The 26,241-nt window shown below is 44.9% G+C and overlaps 1 protein-coding gene across 8 annotated transcripts in view; it reads right to left on the reverse strand.

Annotated features, from left to right (window-relative positions):
• The window catches only part of mbd1 (methyl-CpG binding domain protein 1), an 80,167-nt gene that overhangs the window by 35,923 nt on the left and 18,003 nt on the right, over positions 1–26,241 (reverse strand). For 2 of the 8 annotated variants that reach the window (XM_062971665.1, XM_062971664.1), the window contains exons 1-5: positions 14,836–14,948; positions 9,263–9,410; positions 5,326–5,440; positions 4,544–4,597; positions 2,724–3,064 (exon numbers count right to left, since the gene is read on the reverse strand). In XM_062971665.1, the coding sequence (XP_062827735.1) occupies positions 2,724–3,064; positions 4,544–4,597; positions 5,326–5,440; positions 9,263–9,410; positions 14,836–14,872 (695 nt within the window). In that variant the 5' untranslated portion in view covers positions 14,873–14,948. Of the gene's footprint in view, positions 1–2,723; positions 3,065–4,543; positions 4,598–5,325; positions 5,441–9,262; positions 9,411–14,835; positions 14,956–15,906; positions 16,092–26,241 lie in introns of those variants that run through there. The other 6 variants (XM_062971660.1, XM_062971662.1, XM_062971661.1 and 3 more) reach the window with 5 other exon arrangements.

Consider the following 26,241-nt stretch of genomic DNA (forward strand, 5'->3'; position numbering starts at 1 on the left):
AATCCTCTAAATTACGAGTTGATCTAAAATCTCATTGATTCTGACATAAATTTTCCTTAAACACACAATGATTCCGCAGAGTAAGTTCTCTAGTTCCTTTTAAGAGTTCAAATATTTACTTCCTAACTACTTTCAAAATTGTAGTTAATGCTACAATGTGGGATAAACAATATAAAGCAAACTAACTTTAGCCCTTCGTTAATTGTGTAGATGTTGTTACTAAGTCCAGCCTTCCACATTTTAATAGCCTTTATTGGCCTATTTTGCAGTTTTCAGATGCTAGTGGGAGAATTGTTGCTTGCAGTCATTTGCAACAGCAGCTTTGTTGATTTATGTTCCCTTAAAACTCAGCTCGTTAGGTTTTTTTATATCTCATATCTATCAGATAAAGAAGAATGCAGGTCCAGAAGGGAAAATAATTCATCATCAAAAACAACTTCTCATAAAGTTTATCTTCAGTTTCTTCTTTAAAAACAGACATTGGCACTGCTTGGAGGTGCTTGGTAGCAGACCAAGATGTGAGTTGGTTTTTGTTTGTAGTCATTACTGGCCTCATATGCTGCCATGATATTTGTCACAGCCAGACAAAGAAAAACGAGACTTTGGGAACAACCTCTGATCTCTTTTTCCCCCCTAAAGAGTAGTTCTCTCCAGTTAACAATGTTGCTGGACTGGAGTTTCCCTCAAGTGGTGGTTCTTCCCAGGGAAGGAACCTACACAGCGCCATCTTGTCAAGGTTTTCAACACTGGCAAACTCTAGAAGTGCCAAACACACTGCTTTTAATTTCATGTAATTTATACTGCATCTTAAATCTGATGGGAACCCCACCCCCAGGAAACATCTACATCTGTAGTTCGTAATTTCTGGTTGACCCAGAAATTAGATGTCTTTTCTCATGTTACATAGCCACCAGCTCATTTGGGGCAAACATTGGATTCTGCCACATTATTATTATGTTGTTGCTGTAAATGAACTAGTTGTGCTTGTTGCTGCGTTTTTTCCAATAGCAATTTTAAGTAGGGCTTCAGTGAAGGCTGCATTTTGATACTGGAGAGAGATTCTAACCTCCTCCCTTGTTGATTCCTTGCACTGTCCATCACATCATAATTCTGTGCAGACTGAGCACCTCTCATACCAATCACATCCTGCCTTCATTTCTAATATTATTTATTTATTTATTTATTTAATTTATATACCGCTCTTCTCCCCCAGGGGGACCCAGAGCGGTCTTACATAATGGCAAGATTAATGCCACATATAATACAAAATATAGTAAAACAAACGATCGTAAAAACACACTTAAAAACCAATATCATACCCCATTTAAAACAGTAAAACACTGTGTGACCGTTACAACAGGGCCAGTAGCATTGGGCCAAAAGTCAGAGCCAGTCTGTATTCAATTTCACATTAATCCAATAAATGCATCAGATTATATCAACCGTATCTTAGGATGGGCCAAAAGCTTGGTCCCACATCCAGGTCTTCAGCTGCTTCCTAAAAGACATGAGTGAGGGGGCTCCCCTAATCTCCCTTGGCAAGGAGTTCCACAGCCGCGGAGCCACCACCGAAAAAGCCCTCTCTCTCGTCCCAGCCAAATGCACCTGTGACCGAGAGCAGGGCCTCACTGGACGATCTTAATCTGCAGGGCGGCTCATAGGGGGAGATACGGCCACTTGAAACAATAATGATTGTTTTCTCCACATCCAGAGATCATCCTTCCAAATGGACATCCTTTTGAGCACCAGGTTTCTTTACTAATGAGGTAATTTTAGACTCTTTCTGCTCCTCAGAAATTTCCACCCTAATAATCTCTTTTTCTTTCCTTTTACATTATGGAGATTACACTAACATGACTTCCACCTCCCTTTCACTAGATGTTAGAAATGTTTTATTTAATTAATTTTCCTCTTTATGGCCAGAATTATGCTGTATAGCAGACATCTGGATTTATTCTATTTCATTACTATTTGAACCTATTAGGACTGGGTTTGATCATCACTTCCATCTCACTATTTTCCTTTTTTCATAGGCTTTCACGGCCAGAATCACTGGGTTGTTGTGTGGTTTCCGGGCTATATGGCCATGTTCTAGCAGCATTTTCTCCTGCTTCTGTGGCTAGCACCTGTAGAGGATTTTCCTTTTCCCACCAAAGTGCTAGAGCCACAAGGTTTGGTGGAAATTTGACCATTATTTTTTTTTTCCATATTTACAATCTGCTGAGAGGCAGTCAGTGGGTTGGACTCTGTTACTGTTACCAATACAGTTGTCTTTTAATTCTTTTCCAGTACCAGAGTGATGAATCCTCTTTGTGCCTCATTGTTTTTCCTATTTTTCTCTTTTTCAAATTACTCCCCATTACTATCCAATACTTAAATTGAGATTTCATATAAGAAGAAAGTGCAGATATACAAACAGATGGTATGGCAGGAAACTCCTGGAGGGGAAGGGGAAGTGTCTACAGTTTTAACAGAAAAGAACCTTGGACTCCTGTCTGGCTAGCTGGTGCATAGGAAAAAACAGTGTGTGGATTGATTCTTCTCCTCATGCAGAGCATGGCTCCCAATCCTTCCACAGTTGCCCACCCATTCCTGTTCCATCAGGCTCACTATTTTTACTGTCATTTATTCTAGGCTTGACACAGGCTTCTAGCCTTGACACAGAAGGTTGTTCAAAAAAAACTGGCTATGTATTGTCTGAAAAGGGCTATAGAAATGCTCACGCTATACTTTCTTCCAGATTAGTTTCCTGCACTGCCCCATCTTCTAAATTTTCTGGAGCAAGGAGGAGTGGGTTGTTTTGTGGCTCCTGAGGCTGTGGTGCTGGCTCAGGTACAGAAACAGGCTGTGGTGCTGGCTCAGGTGCTGGCTCAGGAAACTCTTGTTTCTCGGTTGTAATATCAGTGGGGGCTTCTACCGGTAATTCAGGCTCTGATTTTAGAGGTTTCTGGTCCAGAGGTTCTTGGCCTGGAGGCTCCTCAAACACTTCCAAGTCAGGAGGTTTCTTTGCAGGCGGAGCGGCTACTGCCAGAGATGGGAGACACTTCTTGCTCTTCTTTTTGACCTGAGGAAGGGGATAAAAGATAAGCGCTGTCAACATCATGATGCACATAATGTGATACTAAGCGATGGATTACCTGGTGTTCAGGGTCTTAACTTTAATGAGAGTGTCTTGCATGACAACTAGCTGTAACCCAAATAGAACAATTGCCAGATGGGAGTAAGTGTTTTCCTCTACTAGTCTGCAAAAGTTTAGATCATAGACAAAAGGCCTCCCTTTTTCCAATCTCCTTAGGTGGGAATTGCATGCCACCCAAACGTCGCTGAACTGCAATTTGCAGCAGTCCTAGACAGCATAGTCATAGGTGAGGAGTACCCTATATACTAGTATACAGTAACAAGTGTGGACACAGAAGATGGAAAAGCTCTCTCCTTTCCAAGTGTTTTTCCCTTAACTAGAAATTCACTCCCAAGAAAACCAGTCACTAAGCCAATAAAGTATTTCCTGTCACCTATGTATTTGCAGTCACAGTTATTGAAAATACACAATAGATGTCACTACTGTGCCACACTGTCTACACTATGCCAAAGTGTTGAAGAGTTGCAGGAACATGACAACATGACAATATAAATGTATATTCTTATACATTTGGATTAAAATCCGCAATAGTTATACATTTCTCCATTTTAAACCACTCTGATTTACTCTGCAAATGTGTCTTGGGATGGATCGACATTGCCTGATATCCCAGGATCTGATTCCAGGTTTTCTGGATTATATGAGGCTGCACTGCCAGATAATCAGGGATAAACAGAAATCTTGGAATCAGATTCTGGGATATAGGGCCTGCATGGCAGGGGACTAAAGCCCCTTCCACAGTGTTGAATAAAATCTCACATTTTCTGCTTTGAACTGGAATATATGGCGGTGTGGACTCAGATAACCCAGTTCAAAGCAGATATTGTGGATTTTCCACCTTGATATTCTCGGTTATATTTATTTAAAACATTTATATTCTGCCCTTCTCAACCCAAAGGGGTGGAGTACAACATATATATGGCAAGCATTCCATACCAGGACATAAAATAACTATAAATATACACAAACATTAAAATCAGCTGTATCTACTTTAAAACCAGCTGTTTAAACCAACTCAAAGACACTGTGCTGTGTGGAAGGGCCCTGAGTGTCCACTGCCAGAAAATCTGGGATAAGTAGATTATCTGGAATCAGATTCTGGGATATAGGGCAGTGTAGAAGAGACCTTGCTTGACATTTGAGCAGAAACCTAGTCACATTAGATAGCTTCACCTTGGCGAAATCAGTTGTCCAAATAATGCCTTGGAAGATTTCAAAATTGTCAAGGATTTGCCTTACAGAGTTGTCACACTACAAAGGTTCCACAAATGTAACAAGCAGCAACTAGATTGGGGGGGATGCTAATGCCTTTCCTTTCTCTAATATAATTCCTCAGGTGCCATTTGACAACCAATCTACATACTACGCAGTTCTGGCCTAAGGAACCTACATGTACATACTCACCCCCTGGTGTCTTTGTCGAGCAATTGATGGTGGTGGTGGTGGTGTTGCTGGGGGCTGAAACAAGAGAAAGAAGCAGTTAGAGGAGGAGACAACTAGGTTCCAATTTCTAATATGTCTGAGGCCCCTTTTACACTGCCATATAATTCAGATTATCGAAGCAGATAATCCACATTATCTGCTTTGAACTGGATTATCTGAGTCTACACTGCCATATAATCCAGTTCAATGCAGATAAATGGATTTTATATGGCAGTGTAAAAGGGGCCTAAGATCAATACATTCACCACTTCAATGAATCCATGGTTCCATGGTCAAGTTTACTCAGGTATAACTCTTTAAAACCCAAACCCAACCCTGCACCCCAGGCTTCCACAAAAAGCAACCAAGCTATAGTTGGACTGGACTGTAGTTTGTAAGTTCATACAGAAAGAGAAAGAATTGCAAATTACATCTCATCCAAGCACGGAAAGCTCGTATACTGATCATGAGGCAGCTATGTCTCAGTCTAACATACTTTACAGGGTAGTCAGAAGAACAACATGGCAATGGAAGGAAATTAAAGTATGTACACCACCATGAGCCCCTTAAGGGAAAGGTGGAGTCCTTAATGAAATATGAACAAGTCATTGATCATGTAGGCATGCTTGGTTTATCCTCCAATGAAGCTCTTAAAAACCCATAAAGTTTTAGGTTAGCTGATCTGCACTACAAATAAGATAAGTCAAAGCTAATTTGGACAAAACGATTCTGCCATCACAATCCAGTATTATGTGTATCCATACCTCAGTACATGGATCCACAAAAATCCCTTTCTTGAAATGAAAGTCTGTCAGATCTCGAGAACATCCAAGCAACTTTGTCAGCTCCACTCTGCTGCGGATCTTCTCACCTCTAGGGCTATGAGAACAAAAGCAAGTTAGATGATTCAAAAATTGTATTGAAAGTATGAGTTTGTGTCAGACTCATCTCAGCTGGGATGTCTGCCTACCAAAAAAGAACTCCTCAATCTTGGCAATGAGGTAGGTGGTGGTAGGAGGTCAAAGAAGACAGGTAAGGTAAGGAGGCATGTGAAGACACAAAAGAAAAAATATGGTTGCTTACCTGTAACTTTGTTTCTTCAAGTGTTGATCTGTGGAATATAATAATGGTAGTTTGATGCACCTGTGCAGCATTTCTGGAACTTTTCACAGCTGTTAAGACTTGGATATAACCCCACCCACCCTCCCCTGAGAGTATATATGCCCCAGGTAGGCTATAGCCCTTGTTCCCCGCCGCCGAAGCGGCAGAAGAATGGGCATGAAAATAGCGGGGAGGATGGGTGGGGATGTGTGGATTCCATAGATCACCACTAGAAGAAACACGGTTACAGGTAAGCAACCATACTTTCTCCTCCATGGTGTCTGTGGAATGCACACATAATGATAGACTTGCAAGCTACTCACCATGGCAGGTGGGTGTCATGCCACCGCAGAAAATAGGACGGCTCTTCCGAAGGCCGCTTGATGCTTCGACAGGAGATCAACCTTATAATGAGGTCAAGAAGGTCAACGGCATAGCCCACGTAGCCGCTCTGCAAATGTCTTCTAGCGGGATGCTGCAGCAGAAGGCCGTGGAGGCAGCCACCGCTCTCGTGGAGTGACCTTTGAGGCCTGGCGGTGCCTCCTCTCCCGCAATCTGGTAGACCAGCCTTATGGCCATAACAACCCACCAGAAGCCCCTTGGTGTCTGGATGGTACTGGAGGAAGAGACGTGGGGTTTTCCTACACCCCCTGGTCTGGTCCACATAGAAGGCGAGCGCTCTCCTCACGTCTAGCATGTGGAGAGACTGCTCCAGCAGGGTAGAGGGATTCTGGAAGAACGCCGGATGCACAATGTCCTGGGCAACCTGAAAGAGGGATGCAACCTTCGGCAGGAACGCAATGTCTGTTCACATGATGACCTTATTACTATGAAAACGCATGTACAGATCATCCACCTGTAGGGCACACAGCTCACTAGCCCTCCATGCCATCATCACTGCAAGAAGGAACGCCACTTTCCATGATAGATGAGACAGGTCCGCCAATGACATTGGTTCAAACGGCGGTTTTGGTAGGGCTGAGAGCACCAGCCTCAAGCGCCAAGCTGGGGGCGCGAGGTGGGTACCTGTTCTTGTACCCCTGTAGGAAAACTTGGACCATCGGGTCCCGAAAGCAGGATGGAAGGCCCTGTCTCTTGCGAAAGGCTGTGATCACCACCAGGTAGCATTTAACAGACAACAGCGCCAGACCCCCTTGTGCCAGCGATGCGAGGAAGTCCAAAATAGATGCTGTCAGTGGGTTCGCACCATGCCACCAGGCAAAGGCTGCAAACCTGTCCCATTTACGGACATATGACCTTTTCGTCGATGGCCTATGAGCTGCTGCCTCTTCGTCCTGATGGAGGGACCACTCATGTCCGGAGCCATGAGGAGGGGCGCCACATTCATGATCTTTGTTAGTTGCAGAAGATAGGGGATTGCTGGCAACACAATGGGTGGCACCGGTGCCGGATGCTGCTGATCGGAAGGGAACAAAAAATCCTCCACTGGCTTCTACGGGGTGGGCATAGGAACCTTCAATGCCTGAGCCAAACGGGAAAGCAACGGCGTGAAATTGGTGGCATCAGCCGGCAAGGGTGGGTCCAGCTGCTCCGCTGGATCCTGGTCTGGCCATGATGCACTCAATTCTGAGCCCGAGCGTGACTCCAAATCCATGGGTTGGGGCTCCACCACCTCAACTCCCACTGGCGGTGCAAGAGGTCTGAGCTGGCCCTGAGGTGACAGCAGTGGGGGTGGCACTGCTGGCCCTCCGGGACCAGAACAGGCCCAAACACATAGGTCCTGACCCCAGGGGATCTATGCACCGAATCTTAAGAAGGGGCCTCCTGGACCCGAGGGGCAGCCTACCATGCCCAGAGGTCCCCCAGCTCCTGGCAGCATCTCGGAGGCGAGGAAAAATCTGGGTGTGAATGGTGGAGAGGGCTGCGGGAGCAGAAAGATGAGGGCACCCGTGAGGCTTGCCGTAGCGGTATTAGGCAGCTCCCTCTCGAGACCGAAGAGTACCTCGACGGAGATGCCCACCACTGCCGCTCATCTGCACCGACGGCCCTGCACCGCAGGGCCTCGGCACAGTGCCTGGGAGAAGCTTCCAGGTCCGCTGAGGCAGGCAGCGGAACGAGCCCAGCAGAGTTTCCAGCAGGGGGACGGGTCACCTCCGCATTGGGGAGCATGCCCAGATCCAACTTCTGTCCGGCATCTTCAGAGTGTGCTTCCACGGCATCTCCAGAGCCTGCTGCGCCAGTGTTTCGCTGAGCGGCATCTGCCCAGTGGACGTGGCTTGCGGCAGGGCCACAACAGCTTCTGGCTGGGGTGTCAAAGACGCACCCGCCGCCTCTGCCGCTTGATGCCTTTTCTTCCTCAGTTTCTCGCCCTCTCCCATTGGATGCAAATGCGCTGCGGCGTCCCCGGGCGAGTTGGAACACAGTCTCTTCCCCAGGGCAGGAGGCCCTGCTGAGGTAAGTGGCACACGTATGGGCAGTCAGCCCACCACAGCTGAAGGGCAGATAGGTGCCACTTGTCTCCATGGGGTGGCTGGGAGTAGCACGTGCTCATACAAGAGCGCCTTCAAACGCACCTCCCTGTCCTTGCGAGCCTGGGGAGTGAAGGCTCTACAAGTGGCACAATTCTTAATGGAGTGCACCTCACCCAAGCAAAACAGGCACTTTTCGTGCCCGTCAGTATCCGGCAGCTTGCCCTTGCAGCCAGAAAAATTCTTAAAGAGGGCAGCCATCCCAAAGAACTAAAGTCCAAACAAACAAAGTTCCCAGATTTACTGCTGCTTCGGCGGAAAAATGAGGAACAAGGGCTATAGCCCACCTGGGACATATATACCCTCAGGGGAGGGTGGGTGGGGCTATAGCTAAGCCTCAACAGCTGTGTAAAGTTCCGGAAATGCTGCACAGTTGCATTGAACTACCATTATGTGTGCATTCTACAGACAACACGAAGGAGAAAGTATAAAACTACGTCAGGTATGGAGAACATAGAAAGTAGTTTTTTCTCCCTCTTTCACACTAACTTGCAGCTTGATTTATCTAACAAAAGGCTATATGGTAGCAGGAAACACATTTCAACAGAGTTTATATCAAATTCACTACCACAAGGGCTAGTGATGGCAATCAATTCAGACAGCTCTAAAAATGTCATTCATTGGTCAAATGTACAGACTATGGGATTGTCAATGGCCTCTAGTAATGATAGCTACAATTACTGCTAGCACCAGAAAATGATGGACCAGTAAGATCTTTAATCTAATCCAGCAAGGTCCTTTTACATTCTAAAAGCTGCTTATTACGCCAAAACTTTCCAATTTCTGATGCAGCTTCCTATATATTAATGTAAGATTAACACCACCAAAATGAATGATAATGTTTAGGCTGATAGCTGTAATTCGATGTACAGAAAAACAAATGTATGACATTCTGAATAAGAATGACCAACATTACCACAATCTCCCCTTAATCTCCCCATGTGAGCAACCTGGCTACCGCCCATTGGACTACTTGAAGCTTGCGGGTGGTCTTCAAAGTTAACCCCACGTAGAGCACGTTGCAGTAATCTATTCGAGATGTAACACCAGCATGGACTACCGCAGCATGGACTATCTTCCCAGAGGGAATTCTCTCTTCCAAACCCATTACCTCATGTAATAAGTATCTGATTGTCCAGGTCTTGTTCCATTTTTACGTAAGACTTGACGACGCTTCCAACCAGGTCCCAGTGAGGGGCAATCTATCCAGCCTTCTGTCATGTTGTCTACCCAAGGAAGAAGATACCATAAGACAGACTCTGAAAGAAGAGACAGAAAAGATAAGATCACAATATTCACTTAAGATACACAAGACAGACCAGAGTACTAGAAAGCTCACAAGTGAAAGTCAAAATAAAGGTTTCCACAAAATGTGAAACTAGTTTCCACCACACGTAGGTCTTCCACCTCATCTATGCCTACATGATTTTCAGACCAATACAGTAATGCAGCTGTATAGTCTGATATCCTGAGAAGTCCCATGTAGACATTTCTTTAAGGCAGTATATTACTAGTTCTTACATCTGGAAGTCATGCTAGCATTAGTTAGTAACACTAAGTGAAGTCTCATAGAGCAGAGCTTGAAACAGAGAGAGAGGGAAAGGTTAAAGGTCCTTCTGTAAGGAAAAACCCATATTTAACCCATTCCTGGATAGTAAAGAGTTGGACTGGATGGGCCTTGCGGCCTCATCCAATTTCTATTATTCTAGGATTCCACTACAACTACTGCTCCTTGATTGGTAAATCCACTTACTCTCCAAAATCTTTCCCACTTTCTGTTCCACAGTTTTTTAATCTAAATTCCCCACAGAAAACTTCATCTTATAGTAATGCATTTATAGGTATTAAGGTCTGTACACTACAGCTGCTACGTCATGACAACAGATTGCACAAAACTGCTTTAGACATCAAGATTTTTCCTTAATTCAACATAATCAAAATAGGAGCCCCTGGTGGCACAATGGGTTAAACTGCCGAGCTGCTGAATTTGCTGACCAAAAGGTCGGCATTTCAAATCTGGAGTGGAGTGAGCTCCCACTATAAGCCCCAGCTTTTGCCAACCTAGCAGTTTGAAAACATACAAATGTGAGTAGATCAATAGCTACCGATTCTGCAGGAAGGTAATGACGCTCCATGCAGTCATGCTGGCCACATGATCTAGGAGGTGTCTACAGACAATGCCAGCTCTTCGGCTTAGAAATGGAGATAAGCACCAACCCCCAGAGTTGGACACGACTAGACTTAATGTCAGGGAAAACCTTTACCTTTACCTAAACATAACAATGGAGTCCATCTTTTATAGGCTGCACTGGCACCTAGATCCATGCAAAATGTGCAGAAAAGAGAGGTGCCTTTTCACACTGCTTAAAGAAAGTCATACTACCAACAGCAGCAAACTGGATCAAATCAAGTTAACTAACTATAGTTAGGCTGTATCCCTGATCTAGTTTCACATAGAGTTAATAGGAGAGCAATTGCAATGACTAGAGCAGTATCCTTCCACAATTTTCTAGCAGAAACAAGGCAAATCAAAGCCAAAAATGGTTTGGGACCTGCCTATCTTCGTGACCACGTCGTCCCCTATGAACCTACGTGATTTCTGAGATCCTCCAGGGAGGCCCTTCTCTCACTTCCACCCTCTTCACAACTATGTTTGGTGGGGATGAGAGAGAGGGCCTGTGGCGCAGGCGGGAGAGCAAGCCAGCTGCAATTAACTGCAATGAATCACTCTGACCAGGAGGTCATGAGTTCGAGGCCCGCTCGGAGCCTATGTTTGTTTGTCTTTGTTCTATGTTAAAAGGAATTGAATGTTTGCCTATATGTGTAATGTGATCCGCCCTGAGTCCCCTTCGGGGTGAGAAGGGCAGAATATAAATGCTGTAAATAAATAAATAATAAATAATCATAAGCAGATATTTCTATACACATAAGTTTTCATTCACCAAGATTGCTCTGTTTTGAAACTCCCTCCCCTTCCACCGATTGGCCCATGCTGAGAAACCAGCTGGTGTCCTTCAGGACTCTGATTGGTCGGAAGGCAAGTCCAAGCTGGTGTATACCCTGATTGGCGGAGGCGGCAGTGATGTAGCTAGGGATCTCCTCCCAGCTGAGCAGGGATATCCCAAGGCTTCTAGTGGACTGGCAGGGACAGTCCTGGGGAGGGAGGGATCTCCTAAGACTGTACCAACCCCTGGGTGGGTGGCGTTGGAATGTGGAAAACAAAGAGAAGTCCAGAAGCTGACCTGACAGGATTATGCATATACCAGATCCTGTCAAAAACACAATGGAAGTTGTTGTCCCAGACATCTTCCTATGCCAGGAGACAAAGAGTCTCAAAGATGTATATTTGTTGATGGGATTGTAATTGCAGTTTCATCCTGGACCTTTGTCTTGCGAATAGCTGAGACCTCTGGAGGGGAACTGGACAGCTGGATTCCCACTGAGATCCAGGAAGGTCCTTTGTCGCATAGATTATGTCTCATCTCTGGTTCTCACACAGGGCGTGGAAGGGGAATCTGGAAATACTCAAGTGAGGTTCCTGGAGTTCATATGTTCATGTACATTTGCCTTCTTTTTATAGAGTTCAATAGATAAAAATATTTAAAAGTTCACATGGTGTTTGGTATAGATTAATAAAGAGGGAAGAAGGGGTGAAGAATGAGGGTCTCGCTATGGCTAAGTATAAGATGGAAAAAGTAATTGCTTTATTTGTTTATATTTCATCTCCACTCATGCACACATTTGCATAAGGAATTTTTTTTAAAAAAATAAAAGAAATATCAAGAGATAGAAAGTACCAGAGGCTTGTGTAATGGAGGTATTTTAGATACATTGTAGCTGTCTGGCTTGTCCCTTGGCTGAGAAAGATCAGCTGGGCGATCTCCACTGGAGTGGACCGGCTCAAGTCGAATAGCTGGGCCAGAGGTGTGTGCCCGTGTCCAGGGACTATAGAGTGTGGGCTGCTGATGTCCATTGGGGGTTTGAGGGAGGCCATGGGGATGGGGGGTATTTTCAGTTAATCTGGCCTTCTATTCTTGGGAAACTATAATTACCATGGAGATCAAAGTATGTCTTCTTTTTATTAGGGGTGGGGTTGGGGTCCTCAACAACAAATTTTCCAGTTAGGGTTTGTACGTATTTAAAACTATGATGGGCACATGTCCTGCTTTCATCACTTCTTTCTTTTTCCCTCCCCTCATACCTTTCCCATTTTCCTTTCTCTTCCTTCCACCTCCTTTTTCTCCCCCCCTTTTTTTCTTGCCTTCCATCCCTTCCTTCCTTCTCCTTTCCCCTCTCTCCCTCTCCCTCTCCCTCTCCCTCTCTCTCTCTCTCCCTCTCTCTCTCCCTCTCTCTCTCTCTCTCTCTTCCTTCCTCTCCTCTTTCTCCCTTCTCCAGCTCTGAGAGGGCCTCACAATGGCTCCATAGCAACATGGCTCTATTTGCGGCTCTTCCTTCCTTCCTCACTTCCCCTCATACACGTTTCTTTCCCAATGACATCATAGAGGACCACTTTACCTAGCAACAGACATCACAAAGGGCTACTGGATTGTCACCTAGAAACAGCTTTTGCGGTATAGAAAGACGGGTGCACAGGTAGACGTTGACTTTTACAGATATATAGATATGTCTGTCTTTGAATTAAATCAAGAATTAATTTAATTAAGAATTGTTTAATGCCAGTGCTAATGCTTTTTTGCTTTTTGGTGTGTTTCTTTGCCAAGTACTTTTGCATTTTTATAGCGCCATTTGTTCAGATTTATATATATACTAGCTTGGGGACCCGGCGGTGCCCGGGTCATTTGAGAAAGGCACTGTTTGTCTTTGAATGTTAGGTATTCTCAGTTTGAAGTGGGTGAACTACAGTTCCCAGAATCGTAGATCAATACTCCGCAAACCTGTCAGTATTCAAAGTTCGCCATTTTGGTTCTATGTACCAAGTGTGATCTAGATCAGTCGTTGGCTGAGTTCAGTGCTCTTTGGATGCGGGTGAACTACAACTCCCAGAATCAAGGCCCATTCCCACAAACCCGTGCAGTAAGTTCAGTTTGTCATGAGGCTTCTCTGTGCAAAGTTTGATCCCAGTCCATTGTTGGTGGGGGTCACTGTTTCTCTGGATGCAGGTGAACTATAACTCCCTTTTCCCCAAACTTGTCCTATATGTTCTGTCAGTTATGGGGGCTCTGTGTGCCAAGTTTGGTCCTGGTCCATCATCGGTGAGGTTCGGAGTGCTCATTCATTGCAGGTGAACTATAAATCCCAGTACCTACTACTCCCAAATGTCCAGGCCACTTCCCCTCCAAACCCACCCGTATACAAATCTGGGCATATCAGGGATGCATGGCAAGTTTGGCCCACAGCCATCATTGTTTGGGTTCATAGCGTTCTGGGTGTAGGTGAACTACAACTCCTCTACATTCCCCAATAGGAGTCACAGTGCTCTGACTTGATTTGGGGTGAACTACAACTTCCACCATGTGGAGTCAATCCCCCAAACTCCTCCAGTAAGTTTAGTTGCAGCTCAGTTCTGCTGTTTGTTATGCAGACAGATTTGAAAGGGAAGGGCAGTGGGCGGGGTCATGCAAATTCCACACCAATGGAGAACCCTGGGATGCCTGCTTGCGGTGGAGGAGAAGGCAAAATCTAGGATGAAATGGTCCCCAAATGAAAGCATTCCTTGGGTGGTGGGCCGTAGTGTTTGGGAAGGACATTGGCAGGGGCTGGGCTGCATGTTCATGGTGCTCGCTGTAACCGCAAAGTCAGTGGAAAAGAGTGACTTGGTGGCTCCTCAGCACTGGGAACTGTAGCCTGTTTGTGGAGGCCGGAGGCTGTCTGTGTGAGCAGACACCCGTGCCACATACACACATATGGGGTTTCACTTTTATTATAGATATAGATATGGATACTTTAGCTTTGTTTTTGGTTTTTGTTTTTTTCTCTCTCTCCCCCTTTTTGATCCTTTTTTAATTGCAGTTTTCCTACTTTCTATACAATCAAATGTTCTCACTCTTTTGATGTTAATTTACTCTTATCTTATAAGGTAAAACTTCAATAAAAATAATTTTAAAAAATTGAGTATCTGGAAACACTGTTATAGAAATTTTCCCACTGTCTTACTGCTTATTCTTCCAGTTGACCCATATCTACATACTTCTCTTCAGCTACATAAAACAATAGTACCTTTCTTCAAAGGTCACCATATTAATCATTTACTCACGTGTCTTAACATTTCCATCACCTCCTACAAGTGTAGGATTTAACAGAATATAGATCCGAGATGCATTGTTGCTTAAGAGAATAACTGGAAACTGAGCTCTCACCATCTCTTTGGACACTGCCTCTAAAAATATAATAGTATCATCACACGATTTCCATTATGTCTAAAGATGTGCAAAAATATGTCAGGAACACAATAATATCCATCAGTAAGACATGAAACATTAGCAGCAGCAGCTCAATCACCTATCTTTCCTATCTATTCGAGCTTTTCCTATGATCCACACAATTTTCATAGATGGAACTCCCAAACACTGCAAAACAAGGCAGGTCTGTCAGAAATGTGCAGCCATTCATGCAATAAGATTAAATATTAGTCCAAGGTCATAACAGTGATTATTTCATACAGAGAGCAAGGCAAGAAATTAGTCCAAATGTTCCACTCCAAGGGTCAATAAACAAGAAACTCACCAAATATCCAAAACATGAAGCACACATGAGATACCATCTGAAGCTCTCCATACTACAATTGCTACCAGCAAAGGACTGCTACCAGCATCCGTTATTTATGCTTCCCAGCAGCAACTCTTTACAGCTACAAGTCCCTCCTCTGCACCAGTCTACTTGACGTTTGCACCTGTATGGAATCCAGCCTCAGCTGAAGCTGGACGGGGCAAGTTAACTCTATTCCTCAGCCTGAGCCTGTCGTGACTCATCCACTTCTAAATCAGTAGGGCTGAGCTCCTGCTCAGCAGTACTAGGCTCCAAATTCTCAGACTACTCAGGTAACTGCTCAGTCATGGTCCTGAATGGAAAGAAGCCTGATGGAAAGAAGCCCCCTTCCTCTTCATCCTCATTCAGGACCTGAGCCCTGACAAGTTCATCCTTTGTGTGTCAGTGGTAAGCATAACTTGTTCATGGTGATATCTCAACCCATTAAAAAGTGATGACAATGATGATGAAGATAATAATGATACCCTGTTCTCTGGACTCAGATAGAGAAGGGGAAGAGCTGGTGGAAGTATCAGTTCCCAGGTCTCACAGGCACAGCTCCCAGCAGCCACCCAACTTGAAGTTCCATTGCCTGAATCTAAGAATTGCAGTTCCCAGCAGCCTCAAGAAGAAAGTACAGAAATACCTACCTTGCTGGAATGCCATCATCAAAGGGAAGGCTCAGAAGGTCTCAACACCTTTACAACAAACACTTGGCAATTAAGGATCAGATGAAAGATTAAGGCTAGGCTATATACTGGTATCTAGCAGCTGTAGTCCAACTCCCTGTTGCTGACAAGTGATTTGCAACTTCCTTGTTTTATGTCTCTGGCTCCTGTGCTCCTTGTGATTTTGACCTTGGCTCATATTTGTTATTCTTTTGGCAGACAAGCTGAAGATTAGCCCTTTGTATATTCAAAAATGAGCAACACAAGTAGAAGAAATGCAAAACTCAAATGTTACTCTTGTTCAGCAGAGTTCATGAAGAAACAGAAATGCAAACTTTCTAGTAATAATACAGTCACAGTTCTTTTGCTGTATCAAACTCACATATAGTCCTTGTGTTTCATTCATGCAATGCTTTTCATCAGAAAATATATCTTCTTCCAATCTTCATTTCTCGTTCATGGAGATGAGCACAGAAGGCAAACTTGCCAGCGTCAAATAGACTGCAAGCCAGGAGCTGACGCCAAGTAAGCCGAGGAGCAAACATTCAGTAACACTAAAAACATACAACAAACACGCCCCAGTTATACCCCTTTAAGAGCGGCCCAAACTTATTGTCCTTAATTATCCCAATTACTCAACCTGTGGGTTGTAATTAAACAGGGTGAGTATTTTTCTCTTGATAATTTGGATCCCAAAAGAACTTACCCATATACCTTAATAGTTTGTTTGGACCATGAAGTGTTTGACTTTTTCAGCTCTCACCAGTAACTGTTTTGGCTAGGCCTTTCAAGGACAAAGATTTTTGTTACTGTTTGCTGGATATCTTTAGAAACAACCTTGAACTATTTACAAGAATTGGAAAAAATTTCAGCAACCAAACAAGCAAACAAATGCCCTCAGTAAGCTAGTTTCCCGCCTTGAAACCATGGAAGATTTACAGCAGCAGAATCAAGCATTAATGACTCAAGTTTCACAGCTGTCGGCAGCTGTGGTTAATTTGCAAACTCCGTTAAATCAATTTCAGGTTACCCCTTTCCTTGCTTCTAGAGTAAAGTGGCAAACTGCTTTACCAGAAAAAAATTCTGGAGAGCCAGACCAATTTGAAGCTTTTGAATCAGTGCCAACTTTATAAGACATTGCAAGTGGCTGACTTTGTAAATGGTTCAGCCTGAGGACGTGGACAAGGTGCTTGGAGAGGTGAGGGCTACCACATGCATCCTAGACCCCTGCCCATCCTGGCTGGTGAGAGAAGCCAGAGGGGGATTGGCCGAGTGGGTGAGGATGGTGGTGAATGCCTCCCTTCGGGAAGGCATTGTTCCAGTAAGCCTGAAATTGGCTGTAATCAAACCGCTGCTGAAAAAGCCATCACTGGACCCCACTCAATTGGACAACTAGCCTATTTCCAATCTCCCCTTTTTGGGCAAGGTCGTGGAATGTGTGGCGGCCACATAACTCCAGGCATTCTTGGTAGACACCGATTTTCTGGATACGGCAGAATCTGGCTTTAGGCCAAGACATGGTACCGAGACAGCCTTGGTCGCCTTAGTCGATGATGTACGCCAGGAGCTGGACAGGGGGAGTGTGTCCCTGCTGGTTCTGCTGGACCTCTCAGCGGGCTTCGATAACGTCGATCACAGTATCCTTCTGGGACGCCTTGCCGGGATGGGTCTCGGAGGTCTGTTCCCAGATAGTGTCACTGGGGGACACCTGCTAAGCAGGAGCCTCCAGTGGCCTAGGGGATAAAAGCCTTGTGACTTGAAGATTGGGTTGCTGACCTGAAAGCTGCCAGGTTCGAATCCCACCTGGGGAGAGCATGGATGAGCTCCCTCTTTCAGCTCCAGCTCCATGTGGGGACATGAGAGAAGTCTCCCACAAGGATGGTAAAACATCAAAACATCCGGGCGTCCCCTGGGCAACGTCCTTGCAGACGGTCAATTCTCTCACTCCAGAAGCAACTCCGGTTGCTCCTGACACGAAAAAAAACCCTGCTAAGCCCCGCAACCATTGTCTTATGGAGTCCCGCAGGGGTCGGTATTGTCCCCCATGTTGTTCAACATATACATGAAGCCGCTGGGAGAGACCATTCCAAGTTTCAGGGTGAGGTGTCATCTGTAGGCAGATGATGTCCAGCTCTGTCACTCCTTCCCACCTGTCACTAAGGAGGCTGTCCAGGTGCTGAACTGGTGCTTGGCCGCTGTGTCAGACTGGATGAAGGCAAACAAATTGAAATTGAATCCAGACAAGACAGAGGTCCTCCTGGTCATTCGCAGGGCTGAACAGGGTATAGGGTTACAGCCTGTGTTGGACGAGGTCGCACTCCCCCTGAAGACACGGTTTCGCAGTCTGGGTGTTCTCCTGGACTCATCGCTGAGCCTGGAGCCCCAGGTCTCAGCAGTGGCCAGGGGAGCATTTGCACAACCAAGACTTGTGCGCCAGCTGCACCCATACCTTGGGAAGTCTGACTTTTGGACTACTGAACCGCTCTCTATGTGGGGTTGCCTTTAAAGACGGCCCGGAAGCTCCAATTAGTACAATGGGCGGCAGCCAGACTAATCATTGGGGAGGCTTACAGGGAGCGTACCACCCCCCTGCTAAGCCAGCTCCACTGGCTGCCGATATGCTACCGAACCCAATTCAAAGTGCTGTTTTTGACCTATAAACCCCAAAACGGTTCTGGCCCAATCTACTTGTCTGAACGTATCTCCTCCTATGAGCCAGGAAGATCCCTAAGGTCATCTGGTGAGGCCCTGCTCTCGGTCCCGCCTGCCTCGCAAGCGCGGCTGGTGAGAACGAGGGACGGAGCCTATTCGGTGGTGGCTCCCCGGCTGTGGAACAACCTCCCCAGAGATATATGACAAACCCCAACCCCTTTGAGCTTTAGAAGAGTGCTAAAAACATGGCCGTGTGCTCAGGCCTTTAATGAATAAACGACAAAGATGACCTGGACTGATTTATGGATAAAGCATGAGGATCTGGATGAACGGATTTAACCATATGTCTTATATTTTATATTGTACTAGCTGTGCCCGGCCACGCGTTGCTGTGGCAAAGTCTGGTGGTATGGGAAATAAAGTATTGAGGAATTGGAGGTAGTTAAGGTAAAGGGTAAAGGTTTTTTCCTGATATTAAGTCCAGTCGTGTGTGAGTGTGTGGGTTGGTGATCATGTGTATTTGTAAGTCGAAGAGGTGGCATTGTTTGTAGAGTCCTTGGAGGTCATGTGGGTGGTATGACTGTATGGAGCGCTGTTAGCTTTGTGTCAGAGGAGTACTGATATTTGGTTGTTTATTTGGATGATATTGGATGTAGTGATATTTGGATGTTTTGGAACTGTTGGAACTGAATTATTTGTAATTCTGACAATTGTAATTCTTGCTTTGCTTTTTCTGCCATGTATCATGTCATGCTTGAGAAATGTGGTTGTGAGACTGATCACTGCTACTTTCACTCAGCACAGGGAAGTTCAACATGTCATGTACATGCAACTGAACACCATGGAAAGAGAAACCACCCCACTGTAATTGGACACCTGTGCAACCAAGAACTTGTCTTTCTTGGTTACATGAAAAAACGGGGGAATGAAGGGGTCACTGAACCAAAGTGACTCCATTTTAAAATGCCTGTCTGTGCTTGAAACTAGAAGATCAGTCTCCCCTCTGAAATAAAGATAAAATTTGCAACTTGCTGTCTTGTGACAGATGGCATGTGTTCTATGTTTAGCAATAATCAGTTGCGGTTAAGCTTGTGGTTAGGCCGATTCCGAGAATTGTATGCAATAAATGTACTTTTTGTTGCACCTGTTGAAACATTCTACAGTTCGTGGTGGGCACATCCTGAAGTTGTTTACAACGCAGGATGTGCGTCTGCTCACCACAAACTGAACTGGGGGATTTCCAGTAAACCCAGTCCAGAAAGGGGAACTAGAAATGTGATAAACAAGTGCTCTATAAAAGGCCCTGAATGAAAGCATTCAGGGCAGACAGTTTTGGTCAGCTTCACGGCTCGTGATGCTCTGTCTGTCGGTAGCTACCTAATAAAGGTGTTTTGTCCTCAACTCTTTGGTCTCCGAGTGTGCTCATAACAGCTTTGGCAAGAGCCCGGTATTTTTGAGTGATTGGGGACTCCCAAATCACCCCTTTCAGGAGAAGGTGGGGTAATAGTGGGGGTTGACTCCATTTTTCGAATTCAAACGTGCGACGTTTCATTGGAGAAGTTGAGTAAGTTAGCGGTTGAAGACGCTGCGTCATTAGGGGATATTATTTCCTAAAGGTTGTGAGGAGAACTGTGAGGCAGGGAAGGAATCTTTTTCTGAATCCCACCGCTGCCCCCAATTGAAGAGAGCCCAATTTGTGGTACTCAACTCAGGCAGGGGAAATCTTTGTCTTTAAATCCCACTGCTGCCTCCAATTCAGGAGATGTGTGCATGTGTGAGAGGGAGGGATGGAGGATGTGTGAATGTATGACAGGGATGATTTAGTGGATAAGGAAGGATAACAGAACTGATGGGTTTAAATGAGTAAAGATGGTAACTTATATAGAAAAGTACGGTAACTTATATAGATAGGTACGGTAACTGCCACCAACGTGAGGTAACAGGCTTACAGAGAGGCAAGGAGACTTATCTTTATGAACAATAACAAAATTCAAGTTTATTTTTGGTACATAAGCGTATGGTTTCAATCAGTAAACGTTCCGGATCTTAAGTTACAATGTAGTCTTTCTTGAATGGATATTTCTTAAATAACTTCTCTTCAACACAGTATACTAAACTCCCCTGGTCAGCTTATATTCCCAGCCTTTCCCCTGAGTGACCATAAGCTGCCGTCCTTAGCTGATTTCCACAGCTCCTAATCTTTCCAAAACCTAACCGCAACTCTTCTTCTCAAACCCCTCACAGCCACTCCTTTTAAAACCCTCACAGCAACTCCACTTTTAAAAGGGAATATGCTCCAACTGTCATCTTAGCCACGCCCCCTTTTTCCTCCAGAGAGAGGTTACGTTGCCATGGCAACCCGCTGAACACAGCTGGCTTCCATGTGAGACCTGTCTTCATCAATACATAACTCCCCTTTTTCCTTTTAATAAACAAATAAAATCATATCAATAATTCCCATTAACTCATAACATCCTTACAGTTGTGAATATACATTATTTGTGATTATTGGGTGTTTTTGTCTGTTGGAGGTAAGTATGAATGGTTTCTAAGAGATGTTGTAGGTGTTGTGAATGGGTATAGAGTACATTATCATCGGTATATTAGAGTTGTATAAGAGATGTTGTAGGTGTTGTGAATGGGGATAGAGTACGTTATCATCGGTATATTAGAGTTGTATAAGAGATGTTGTAGGTGTTGTGAATGGGGATAGAGTACGTTATCATCAGTATATTAGAGTTGTATAAGAGATGTTGTAGGTGTTGTGAAGGGGTATAGAGTACGTTATCATGGGTATATTAGAGTTGTATAAGAGATGTTGTAGGTGTTGTGAATGGGGCTAGAGTACGTTATCATCGGTATATTAGAGTTGTATAAGAGATGTTGGTGTTTTGAATGGGGATAGAGTACGTTATCATGGGTATATTAGAAACGTTAGGATTGTATGATGATGATGTTGTTGTTGTTGTTGTTGTTACTATTATTATTGAGAGGCTGGGTGGCCATCTGTTGGGAGTGCTTGGATTGTGTCCTGCATGGCAGATGGTGGAAGGTGTTAGCTGGCCGTGATTGTTTAGTGTCTGGCATTCCTGTGTTTTAAGAGTGTTGTTTTTTATTTGGTGTTGTGATTTTAAGCTTGTTAAAATATTAGGAGTCAGATTGTGTTGATTGTCATGGTTGATAGCATATATTTAAAATATTGAGTGTTAAAATGGGTTGGATAGTGTAGAAGGGAGAGTATATGGAGAGAAATAATTCGGATGATGGGCGGGCGCTAGGACCCAGGGGACAGCTTTTTCCCTTTGCCTGCCTTTCCTCTTGCGGCGGCGGCCATTATGTTTTCTCTTTTCCTCCCTCCCGGGCATGGCTCCCAATGGGGCTTTGTGGGTTCTCTCCATGTGGAGCTGCGTGAAGTGAGTTTGTGTTGTTTCAGCCTTAAGGCGTGGATGATGGGTTGTATTGTCAAATTTTGAGGTTGGGGGCCCTTTACTTTTGTTGTTTTGCTCGGTGCTCGAATTCCATTACTCTTTTATATATATAGATTTAATTGTTCTTAATGGATTTTATATATTATTATGATTTTAACTATGTTGTTGGCATCAAATTGTTGCCAATTGTGTAAGCCGCCCTGAGTCCCTCTGGGTGAGAAGGGCGGGATGTAAATGCTGGAAATAAATAAATAATAAATAAATGACAAAACCAATGTGGTCTTCGTCATTTGTCTGTTAAATGGTCTACTCCCTTCCTCATTCAAGCTAGCCACCTCTTGTGTAGCTTTCCTGATTTTCTGTAGGAAATTAGGGGGACTTGGGGGGATCCTATTAACTGCAAGCAGAAAAATCAAGCAGCTGCAACAAGGGTAGGGGTCTGTGGCAAGCTGCACCACAGCCTACAGATTGCTGTCTCAGGATATGGCCTGGAATGATGCAGCTCTACAAGGCAGGCTTGGCAGATGAAATCTTGGATGTGCTGGCTCAGGCTGCTCTACCTGCCAGCTTACAGCTTTTAATTGAACAGAGTTTATGAATAGATGGGCGCTTGGAAACATGTTAGCAGGCTTGAAGAGCTTCTGCTTCTCAGGCCTCCTATCAGCCTTCCCACCTAGCTACTAAGACTCCAAAACCATCCCTTGCTATTCTAGTACAGAGGAGCTTATGTAGCTGCAAGTCATGCACCTGCATCTTTCTTCAGAAGAAAAGGAGTGCTGAACGAGTATCGAACACTATTATAAATTCGCTGGCTTTGGAAGGACAAAATAAATTGTCCTTCCAAAGGACAAGGACCTGCCTCATCGGCAAAGAGGACTTCCTCAGGCTTGAACAAGATCACAAGACTGGCGGGAAGAGATTCTGAACATTCTTGGTCCACTTGTGAGTCCAGACAAGACCACTACTCATGACAGCCTCTGTACGAACCCCCAACAAAAAAGTTTTGATAGACTCTGGGAACTCCAACAATTTTACAGACCTTGTCTTTGCCACAAAAAATGATATCCCTCTATAGCAGGAATGGGCAAACTAAGGCCTGGGAGCCGGATGAGGCCCCCTGGGTGCTTACCTCAGGCCCTCCTAATTTTCCCTGTTCTCTTGGCATAAAAACACAGTGGCCTGCCATGCCCTTATGGCAAAAAGATGGGGAAGGCAGGCATGTAGCAGATGAAAGCCCTCTGGAGCACTCTCAGCCACCACATGTGTCACCCTCCCAGCATTAGGACGGTGTGAGCGAACCCATCCTTAGGCCGGGAGGACTGCTCAAGGAAGGCACATAGTGGCTGAGAGGCCACCAGAACACTTTCAGCCACCGCCTGTCTTGACCCCCTCCTAGCATAATGCCAAGAGGTCAGCCTGAGGATCGGGGCAGCTCACGTGTGTCCCGCCTTCCTCCTGGCATGATGGGGCAAGTAGCCCCTCCTTATGCCAGGAGAACAACCTGAGGATTACCCAGGCCCTGTCCTGCCCCCTCCTGGGCCCTACCCCTCACAGGGCTGCCCTGCCCAGCATGCAAATAGCCCCCCTCTCTCCCAGCCCTGCCCTCCTGGCCGGGTCCACAATGCGGCCCCAAAGCAAAAAAAATTGCCCATGGCTCCTCTATAGCAATTACGGGAGCCCCTGCCAGTAGAGACTGTCAATGAGCAGCTCTTGAGATCTGGACCTGTGACCCACCAGACCCTCCTGTGGTGATCCAGGTCATATGGAACAGGTCCAGTTTTAGCTGGTGGTTGTGCCACACTTTTGTTCGGTTTTGGGGATTCTTTGGCTGATTCAGCATGATCCACATATCTTGTCATAAACATGCCTGCTATCTCAGTAGCTTTGTCCAAACAAGCAAGAGAAACAAGCCCTGCAAAAATCAACAGTTCAATATCAGAGAAGTTGAATTCAGGAGTCCGTGGAAGTCAAACTGAAATATCTACAAGTCAGGTTCGAGGTCTGAAGAACAAGCAACAGAGATTCATGATCTGGAGTCCAAGAAGCAGAAGTCCTTTGAAGCCAAGCCAGAATAACAAGGTCAGGCCCGGGGTCAAAATTACTAGATACAAATGGGAGTTGGACTGAATCAGAATACCAATGTTGTCCACAGCGGGGGGATTTACATCTCAAGGCCTCAGCTGTTGCCTGATTAATGAGCATTTTTCAAACAGCTCTATGAAGCCCCATTCTCCGTAACCATCTTTCTAAGGGTGTGGGTGTGTTTAACCCTTTGGAAGCTTGTTGAGGCATATTTGCTTCACCCAATGGGCTTTGCACTCATTGCTGTGAGCAGCTTCTTTCAGCTGTGGCCTCATTTTCAGCACGAGCTGAGGTAGGCATGACAGACTGCTGCAAGTTGCTCATCTGTTGGCCCTTCTAGCAACTCCTCCTCCTCGCTATCTGAGTTGGGCATGATGCATCTCCTGGTCCTGGTGCTAAGTAATCTTCATTCACATCAGTGTACTGCCAGGAACACTGTTGGCCAGAGCAGATGCACATAGCTCCAGAGAAGGGTCCTGTGGAATCTCTGGTGGCCTTACCTGCTAAATATAGCAACTTCATACTGTAGATGTCTTTAATAAGACTTAGGCAAACACCATATTAGGTGTACAATTGTTCCATTGATATGGTTTCAGGAGGCCCAATCATGGTTTGGTGATTATACTCAGAACCAGAATTGGCTGCTTTGCTAGACTTCCCAGAGAAAAACCTATGCTGGGGATTATTTAGACCTCAACCTTTCCTGTGCTGTTTTTTTCCCCCAAATAACTGAGGCTATGCAATGATTACAGGGCTCTGAATTGGATCACCATTCGTAACTACAACCTCCTAACTGCTTTTCAGATGTGATACAGACATTCTGAATATACTGTAATGCCCTTTGGCTGCTCTAATGCTCCCAAAGGCAACAAAAATTTCCATGATGATTTGGGCCATTTCATCATTTATTTAGATGATTTTTTAATTTATTCTCTGAACTAGAAAGTACACAACATCCACATTCACACTGTTATCCAACACCTCCAAGAACACTGCTTACGCACTACACTTAAGATGTGTGCCTCCTATCTCTCAGAGGTGGACTTTCTAGTGTACAGTATCCTGGCAAAGGGAAGAAAGATGAGCCCTAACAAATTTGAAGCCGCTGTCTCCTGGCATACCTTTGAAACCAGAAGGGTGTACAGCACTTCCTGGGATTTGTAAACTATTACTGGCAATTCATCCCCAACTTCACTACCCTGGCTGAGCCGATCACGCAGGTCCTATGAGGCAAAATCCCTTTCCAGTGACCTTCTCAGGCACCACAAGCATTCCAACATCTGAAAGAATGTTTCACCTTAGAACCTATTTTGCAGCCTTCAGGCTTCCAGACCCCCTTCATTGAGATGGATGCTTCAAGTGTTGCCATCAGAACTATGTTCCTTCAGCCCACTAGACTACACGTTCTACCATGTGCCTTTTATTCCCAAAGGCTGCTCCCATCCAAGAAAAACTATACAACATTGGCTATAAAAGCTGCTTTCAAAGCCCAGGGGCATCTCCTCAAAGGGGCCTGGTGGAGGTGCACATAGACCAAAAGAATCTGAAAAATCTATGGGCCATCCGAAAGTAGAACCAATGACAGCAGCACTGGCCATTGTTCTTTGAGAGGTTCAATTCCCCGTTTATCAATGTCCACTGTTCCCTTTGGATGACCCCTCCAAGCATTCATCCAGAGGACACGAGCCATCCTTTGCTAAGGCTGCTTTTGAAAGCATGGAGAAATATATTTCTGTTTGAGAGCACAAAGTGTACTCAGATCTTGCTACTTCTAGAAATGGCAAGAACATGCAAGTGAATGACACTGAGTGGGCTGAGAGAAAGACCATGACATAAGTCATAGCTGCACTGAACTCTAGCTTTGTCTACATTGTGTCATCACATTCTCAGACTATTGCTTCCCAAAATTCTCTAGCTGTGTCAAGAGTGTTCTCAGATAAATTCATGCATAAAAGGAAGATTGTGTCAATATGAAGGAAATGTTGGGAGTTAGTCTGTGCAACTCACACTCCAAATGGATTACAGAACAATATCTATATATTATTGAAAGTGATTGTGTTTCCTCTTTGATTCCTGCAAATAAAAGTATTTCATAATTCTCAGGTAAAATGACAATACATTTTGGCTGAGCCTCAAGATGGATCATTAGCTGAATTAAAACAGCCACTTGCAGTCTATATGACTGCAGCCTTGATCCCTGAAGCTAAGCTATCAAGTGAGGTCAACAGGGATGTTTTATATGGATGCAGTGGAAGACACAGCATGAGTGTGTGTTGGGATAAGACTTTCCAGCCCTGAATAGTCTTCTGGGAGAATTTGTTTGATTAAGGCTATCGTGTCTGCTGCACTAAGGCTATTTGTTTGTATAAGGTAAAGTGGAGATTGCATGCTTGTTAGGGTTCTATTGTTCTAATGTGTTCTGGTGACAATTTAGGGTTTATCAGCCAATATCAAGAAACAGTTTTTAGGGGAAAAAATCACATGACCTCTCAATTTTGCTCTGCAATTGGACAAAAGCACAAACAAAACAAACAAAGCAGTCCTATTGTATTGCT

This window comes from Anolis carolinensis, chromosome 2 (genome assembly GCF_035594765.1).
Source record: "Anolis carolinensis isolate JA03-04 chromosome 2, rAnoCar3.1.pri, whole genome shotgun sequence".
NCBI lineage: Eukaryota > Metazoa > Chordata > Lepidosauria > Squamata > Dactyloidae > Anolis > Anolis carolinensis.